Below are 7,757 nucleotides of genomic sequence, written 5' to 3'. Positions count from 1 at the left end.
ACGTCAGTGACCCTGGCTTCCCAGGCGGCTCCCGGGGGCCCTGGAACGTGAGCTCAGGTGCCGGCTGCTGAGCCCGGCCCTGTCGGTGATTAGTCATCTAATTACACCATGAAGGAAACGCCGGGGGGCTCCGGGCACACGTGGTGAACATGCCCGGGCTGGGGCTGGCGAGGCTGAGCTCACCACCTTCCGCGACCCACGGCACCTGGCAGGCAGGGGGCACGTCGGTGAGTCCGGGTCGAGTGCTGAGGCCCAGGAGAGACCAGGTGGCCGCGCCCGGCCTCCGCCACCCAGCTGTGGGAGCCGGTACTGCTGGGCCAACATTCCAGCAGCCTGAGCCCAAGCTGCGTTTCCATGTCTAGTAAAATCTGGGTGCAGCTGCCAGAGACCCCACGGGCAGGGCGGGACGTCTCCCCTCTTTCATTGGGACTGAGCTCGGGCGTGGGTTTTTCCTCGGGGTGGTCACTGAGTGGGTCAGGGGACTGCCGATGTGCAAAGACCCGCCCCCCTCCGGACACTGCCCAGCGAGGGACAGAGGGTGCTGCCCGCACCCCCGGCCCGAGCCCCAGGGGCCCAGCTGCGGCCGGACAGGTCGGGTTAGTGCTAATGCAGAGAGAATGCAGCCCGGGGGCTTGGTGACAGGGTGCTGGGAAGCCTGGTGTTCGGGTGGCCGTGGGGGGAACTGGCTGCTGTGGGAGGAGCAGGCGACCGCTGGGCATCACAGCTCTCATCTGGAAAGAGGGGACCTGGGACTCCAGCTGCCGCCTGAGGACGAGGGCGGCCGTGTTCGTGGCTGGGTCTGTCCACATTTGGAGGTGATTGGACAGGCTCTCGGGCTTGTCTCCATCCCTCACGGCCACAGTGGCCTGGTCTGACGTGGTGTCGGGGACACTTTCTGCTGGACAGGGTTCTGGGAGCCGGATGTGGGGCTGCACCTTCCAGGCCTCGGGCCCGGGGCCCCTGCGGCTGCCACAGAGGAGGGAGTGGGCGGTGTGTGAGCGCTGGGAAGGCTGACCCCCGACCCCACCCCTGCCTCTGTCCTCCGGACATCATTGCTTTGCCGGCATGTTCTGATCCGGTGACCAAGAAGGTTAATGTCACTGCAACCCTACTCCACCCGCCCCCCAGCAGGGTCGGGACCTGCTCCTGCTTGCTCCTCCCACGGGCCCCCGGCCACGGGGCCTCTGGAGCCACAATCCTAGGGGTGCGTGTACCCTGGTCTTAGATAAATGTCGAAAAATAGGCTAATCGTAAGACAAACACCGATCATATTCATTTAATCCTCGTAAAAGCATCACAAATGATTTATTGATTTTTAAAAAGGAAAAATAAGAATTTCTCGCATCTTTGCTATGTGCATATATGAAGAATGGGCGTGGCCCGGTCGCGTGACACCTCAGCGGGCGGCCTGTGGCCGGAAGGGCACGCACCCAGGTGCCTGTGTGTACCTGCACACCAAATATAGAGACTCTCAAATGTAGGACCGGATCACTCCGCAGGCCTGCGGGCCGCTCTGCATGGGGACCGCACGGAAAAGGTTAAGTGCCATCGGACGCCCTCTCGTTCCCAGGTCCTTGGGTCCGTGCACCCAAAATACTCTTAATAGAAACAAGGGCATAAAACACAAGTAACTGAGGGAAAGCCTGACCCTCAAACAGCGGAGAGAATGAAGATGGGCAGCCAGAGGTCCGAGGGGTGGTCACCCGCAGGCACTGGTGAGCTGGGGGGAGGGGCCGTGTCCAGGGTTCCCCCTGCTGATCTTGACCTTGGCCCTGGATGGTGCCTGGCAGTCAGGACAGGCAGTTGGGGTGGAGGGTGGGCTCCTAAGGTGTCTTTGGAGACTGCACGTGGGCTGGGCAGGGAAGGGGGAGCTTGTGGCAAAGGTCCTGTGAACCCAGCCTCTCCACACTGGTCTTCCAGCTCCCTCCCCGGTCCTCGGGCTCAGCCTGTCTCCAAGTAGGGTCTCAAGGACAACTTGCAGGGTGACTTCTGGAGAAGGCACCCAGGAGTCCCAGCTGGGGGCCAGGAGGAGTGGGGAGACAGACCCACAATGACCCCTTCCCCCTGTGGTCTTAGAAGCCCCACTTGTGACACAGGGCACTGGACTGAAGGGGTCCCCCACACAGTCCAGGGGCTGCTCTGGGTGTCAGGTCTCCCTCGCCCACGGGGACATGGGTTAACATCCCCCAGGCTTCATTCCTGACTCTCCAGCAGGCCAGCAAATTACTAGCCTGGGTCCTGGTGTTCCCAGGAAGGGCGGGCCACCTGAGAGCCTGCCTAGGGGTGGAGCGGGGGACAGTGCGGGGCAAGGGGAAAGGGAAACTGACTTGCGAATTCAAGGCAAAAGGTGAGAATCCTCCTCTCTAGTGTTAGGTGTAGCCTGAGGCAGCGTCCCTGATTCTGGGCACCTGTGTGGGGGTGGACTCACTGCCCGGAGCAGAGGGCTAGCCCCTGGGGCTGCTGCGCTGCCCTCTGCTGGTGACCCTGGGAAAGTCTCGCCCCGCCCGCCGGGGGCTGGGTTTCTCCACTTCACATGCTTGCTGTCCAGCCCTAAACCTCCCCGGGCCCTGGGTTTCTACAGGGTCCCTGAAGCTGTAAGGAAGTGCAGATCTAGTGTCTCTGCAGGGCGCAGCCCGGGGAGACCCAGGGCAGCCTCTGCCCCTCAGGCCCAACCCGGGGGATAGGAGCCAGGGGAGGCCGAGCAGCAGCAGCGCTGGGCGGTCTGGAAAAGCGGCTCCTGAGAACGGGGCTCTGACTGCCGCCCGTGGCTACCAGCTGGCCACAGGAACAGCTGAACAGAACTCCACAGCGACCTAGAGAGGTGTTTCTATCCCCTGCAGTGTAAGGGGGCAGCAGGAGACGTGGGGGTGGTTTCTATCCCCTGCAGTGTAAAGAAGGGGGCAGCAGGAGACGTGGAGGGTGGTGAGGGTCGGGCCGGGGTCACAGGCTTTCCGGATGCTGGAGGGCTGGACACCCCACAGAAGTGGCCACGCAGGCAGGACTGCCCTCCTGGGGCGGGGCTTTGACAGAGGAGGACCCAGCGTCCCTGTGCAGGGACCAAGTGGTAGTGCAGAGTGACTGCACAGGTCTGTGGTTCCAGGGGTGGGCAGCCAGGCGGGCTCAGCTCCCTGTCGCCAGGGGGGACCAGCCCTGGCCCCCCAGAAGTCAGGTGGGGGCTGGGGCCATGGGTGTGGAGCAGCCAGGGCAACCTCTCAGGGCCCAGGGGCAGAGAGGTGTGCCCAGAGTCGGGGTGGGGTCTGTGGGTGGCGCCGTGGGCCTGGTGTCCAGGGGGAGAGGCAGTCAGCAGGTCCCCCGTGCACCCCGTGAACTGGACAGAGGCAGGGGCGTCTGTGGCCTTGTGTGGGGACAGCTGGAGGGGGTGGCCTTCCACGGGTGTCTGAGGGGATGCCAGTCCCAGCGCCAGCACCGCCGCGTCTGTGGCTTGGTGCCTCCCACAGGGATGGAGCCACGGAGAGGAGACTGCCCTGGGCATGGCCTCTGCAGGCATCAGCTCACCAGGTAGCTGTGCATTTCTCGGGAGTTGATGCTGAGGACCACGCCAGAGTGGTTCCCTGGGAAACAGAAATGCCCACTCGTGAGCACACTGGCCCATCGGCTGGGGGTGGGGTGGGGCAGAGGGAGGAGAGACAGGGCCGTGCGGGACGCAGCGGTGGCCTCAGCCCACGCCATGCAGGTGGTGTCCGAGCACAGTGCCGAGTGGGTGGTGGGGTCTCCATGGTACCTGGTGGGTGACTGAGTGGGTTCTCCTGGTGCCATCACAAGCAGTGGACCCCACAGGCCTCCGGGGGTGAGGCCAAGGCCGGCCACCACCTGCCACCCCCACTGACCTGCAGCAGGGCCGACCCAGGCATCGGCAGCAGGGGTGTGCAGGAGGGACTGCGCCCCCTACAGGTGGTGGGCACTGCAGGCCAGCGTGGCGTGGCCCGGGTGCGGCAAAAGAGAAAGGGGCACAGTGGTGTCATTTGCAGGGGTGACGTGGGAGGTTCTGGGGGCACTGCATTATGAGAGCAGGGGACAGCTGTGCAGCCTGGGAAAGGAGCTGTCCCCATGCCCAGCTCTGTGGCCAGCCAGGCTGTGGGCGGCCAGGGGCCACCAGCCCCATTGCCAGTGAGACCTCACCAAGGTCACCGCCTCGTGGCCTAGTTTTGTCATCTGGGGATAATAATGGCACTTCTTTTCAAGGAACTGAGTGGGGACTCGAAGGCTTTGGGCGCACACGAAGCGCTCGAGTAAAACGATCTATTATTATTACCCTATCGCTGCCCTTCGGGGCTTCCCAGCACTAGCTGCTCGAGGCCGGAGAGGGGGCCCTTGCCCTCCCGGGACCCCACGGCCTCTGTCCAAGTGTGGGTAGCCCCCGGTCATTCAGAGCCTCTGCAGAATGTGAGGCCTCTGCAGAGCCTGCATGAATGTGGTAGCCAGGATATGTGGGAGAAAGCGTGGACCCCGAGCCCGACTCAATCTGACCACCCCTGTGCTGGGCGGGGGAGAGACCGGCCAGGGGTCTCCTCAGGTATGCAGGGTGGACACCTGGGGGCTGCGGCAGGGGGAGGGGCGCTGGCTTTGGAGTCACAGAGTTGGGCTTGACTCTGCCTCCCCCTCTTAACAGCTCAGTGACCTGGGGGGCCGGGCGACCACCCGAGCCTCAGCTTTTTCATCTGTCAAGTGGACACATTAGCAGGCACGTGCCCCGGCGGCCCCAAGCTGGGGCCTGGCCCAGAGCGGGTGCTAGTGATCGGGAGTGTCCATCCTGTCCCGGGAGGCTAGAAGCCTTGCTCAGTGAGGAATGCATCTGGGCTGGAGCATGTGGGCGAGGTGGGCCTGGCCTGTACACAGTCAGGGACCCCTGCCCAGGTGAGGGACAGGAGTGACCTGGGTGTGGATGCAGGGACGGCATGGCTGTGTGCCCCAGGGGAGAGCCTCACCCCTCTGAGCCTTGCTGTTCATCACTGCAAAAGTGAGGACAGGGGTTTCTCAGAGTTCTCGGGACACAGCACAGCAGGCTTGAGAGGATCGTTCTGACAACAGCCGCAGCGGGCGTGCCAGGGACATGTTCACGGGCCTTCTCGAGCCACTACAGCTGCAGGCCTGGTCCTACAGCAGCTCAAGGGGCAGGGTCCCCAAGAGGGAGCTCCAGCCACGCCCCACCAGCTGTGTGACCAGGGACAGTGCATCTCCGCGCCTATGTGCCTCAGCTTGGGAAAGGTCCCTGTCTCCCGGGGTGGCTGAAGTGACAGCACCCACCCAGTGCCCAGAGCCTTGGCTTGCCCACTTGTGTCATGTGGCCGCGTGCTGCAGCTCCAGCGTGGACGGCGGCCCCCACCTCCAGGGCAGGACGCGGTGGCATGTGACTGTGTGGAAGGTGATGCAGTGGCCTCCCTGGCTGCATGGGGCACTCGGCCGCCACGCTGTGAGGGAGCCCATGCCACCTGCAGGCCACAGGTGAGCGGTGGGCGGGGAACAGCCCCAGCTGGTGGCTTTGGGGGCTGCCCACTTGAATTGCCCAGCACCCGGGTGAGGGTGCTCTGAGATGACTCCTCTGCAGCCATGGACGGCAACCTCACGGGGACCCCCGAGGGGACATGGCACTAACTGGGGGCGTGGCACACTGAGCTGGGGCTTCTGCTGGGCAGCCCGGGACCAACGCTCCGCACCAGCAGTCAGGAGCAGAGGAGCGCACGTCAACCAGGATATCACGCCCGGCACTCAGGACACGCACTCCCAGGGAGCGGGAGGGCTCGGAGGTGACTGTGCACACCAGCCCCTGGTTCCTCTCCCTGCCCTCCGCGCGCTCAGCGGCTGCCTGGCATGGGGCCCCAGTGCCTACGGGCCTCACCACCTCGTCAGGTGCAGGGCCGGCCAGGCTGTGCATCCCGGGCGCTCTGCTGGCTGAGGCGGCCAGGTGGGGGCCCACAGAAGGGTGGGGAGGTGGGATTGCGGGGCAGGCGTTACCTAGAGTCTGCGAGTCGAGATCATCATCTATAAACTCCTCACCCTGGACGGCGCTCTGCACCCCCTGGCCGTGGCTCACGGGGCTTGTCATTTCCTGCTCCTTCTCGTTGTGCATCTGGGCGTACACCGTCCTGCCGGGGCGTTTCCTGCAGGGCAGAGTGGGGGCTCGGCTCCACCCAGGCCGCCTGCCACCCCCCATCCTGGTGCCCAGCTGTGCTCCCCTTCTCTCCTGTTCCATCTCTGCTCCGGGCCACCTCCTCCAGGAAGCCCTCCCTCCTGTGAGCTCCCACAGCACACAGGACACTCAGTGTCTGTCTGTCTCCCTGGTGCCCGGGCAGAGGACTTGTTACAGGGGAGGGTGTTTCACTCCCGTTTCCCCACCACCCTGTGAGTGGGAGAGCAGAGCCTGCGCTCTGGTGAGGCCGCTGGGTCGCACAGTGCCCCCAGGCTCTGAGAGATGCTGGCTGAGCCCTGGCCGGGTTCTGGGGCTGCCTGGTTCTCGCTTTCCCAGCCCCTCCAGGGCAGAGGGAGAGGATGGTGTGGGCACACCCCTGCCCCAGTTGGGCTAGGGCTCAGGAGAGCAGGCTGTTCCCAAACACGCCAATTCTAGATGTTCATCCAGGCCCCTGGCGTGGGGCAGGCCTGTGTCTAGCTCTGCCCACTGGGGGTGACCACAGGCAGCATGTGTTCCCTCCAGGCTGGGACATTTACATGCTGGCTCAAGTTCTTCCTAAACAAAACATCTCTTCCCTGACACGGCACCAGCCTTGCTGGCAATGGCCCCTCTGTCATTCCAGGTCCTGCGTGAGGGGCTCCCAGTGACTTGTAGTGAGAATGGGACATCAGCCTTTGGTGACTGTGAGCCAGGCTGTGTCCCTGCAGCAGAGCCCAGCTGTGCTGACCAGCCCACCAGAGCAGCCCCCCCAGATGTCCAGGGCTGAGAACCCCTGGGGTGAGCCAGCACTGCTCTTGCCCCTCACCCCAGGGGTTCGTGGGGAGCACACATCCAGGGCTGACCCTTGAGTGCACTTGAATGTCCCAGCACGTTGAACAGAGACTGAGAAGGGACTGGGGTGAGCAGGGAAGCCCCTCCCCGGGGCAGGTCCCTGTCCTTGTGGGTAAATATCGGACCTTCTCCTGGCCAAGACTGGACTGTCCCCTGTGTAGGGATCAACACGGCACCCACATGGACGTGCGGGCCCAGGGCTGGCACCAGGCACACCAGGGGCAGGAGGAGGTGACAGAGCATCAGAATCTCCGGGATCCCCCCTCCACACCTGGATCAGGATAAAGTGTGTGGCTCTGCCCACGGAGCCCGTCCAGAAATGCCCATCCAGGTGGAGGGGAGGGGACCTGGCTCTGGAAGGTCAAGCACATCTGTCATCCATCGAAGTCACAGCGGCTCAGGGGCCAGGAGGGGCCTTGACTGGTGAGGGGCGCCTCTGCCCGAGCCTGGTCAATCCCCTGCCCAGAGCTGGCACTGGAGCTGCAGCCCCTGGGCCGTGTTACCACTGACTTGAACCTCCTGTTTCAGGGTAGTGCCTGCCACTTCCTATCCTGACAAATCCCAATGCCGGGACAGGGTGGGGCAGGAGGATCAAGCCTTCTGGGTGAGGGGAAGGGAGGGGAGGGGACAGGAAGGACGTGTATTCTCAGCTTGGGTGCTGGCAGCAGGTCACATCCTTCTCTCAGGAGGGGTTTGGTGGGGTGAGAATCTGAGTTCAGTTTGAATTAGGGGTGCCTGTGGGTCACTGAGGTGGACCTGCCCGGAGGTCAGTGCTTAG

General features: G+C 63.9%; 1 protein-coding gene across 2 annotated transcripts in view; it reads right to left on the bottom strand.

Annotated features, from left to right (window-relative positions):
• Positions 1 to 1,290: 1,290 nt before the first annotated feature.
• The window catches only part of LOC136387068 (VPS10 domain-containing receptor SorCS2-like), a 47,938-nt gene continuing 41,471 nt past the window's right edge, over positions 1,291 to 7,757 (bottom strand). Inside the window, exons 17-18 of one of the 2 annotated variants that reach the window (XM_066358130.1) lie at positions 5,974 to 6,119; positions 1,291 to 3,572 (exon numbers count right to left, since the gene is read on the bottom strand). In XM_066358130.1, coding sequence (XP_066214227.1) covers positions 3,508 to 3,572; positions 5,974 to 6,119 — 211 coding nt within the window. In that variant the 3' untranslated portion in view covers positions 1,291 to 3,507. The remainder of the gene's footprint in view (positions 3,573 to 5,973; positions 6,120 to 7,757) is intronic. The other variant, XM_066358131.1, reaches the window with a different exon arrangement.

This window comes from Saccopteryx leptura, unplaced genomic scaffold, assembly GCF_036850995.1.
Source record: "Saccopteryx leptura isolate mSacLep1 unplaced genomic scaffold, mSacLep1_pri_phased_curated manual_scaffold_60, whole genome shotgun sequence".
NCBI lineage: Eukaryota > Metazoa > Chordata > Mammalia > Chiroptera > Emballonuridae > Saccopteryx > Saccopteryx leptura.
The sequence above is the reverse complement of the archived record's forward strand: the minus strand, read 5'-3'. Positions and strand labels throughout refer to the sequence as shown.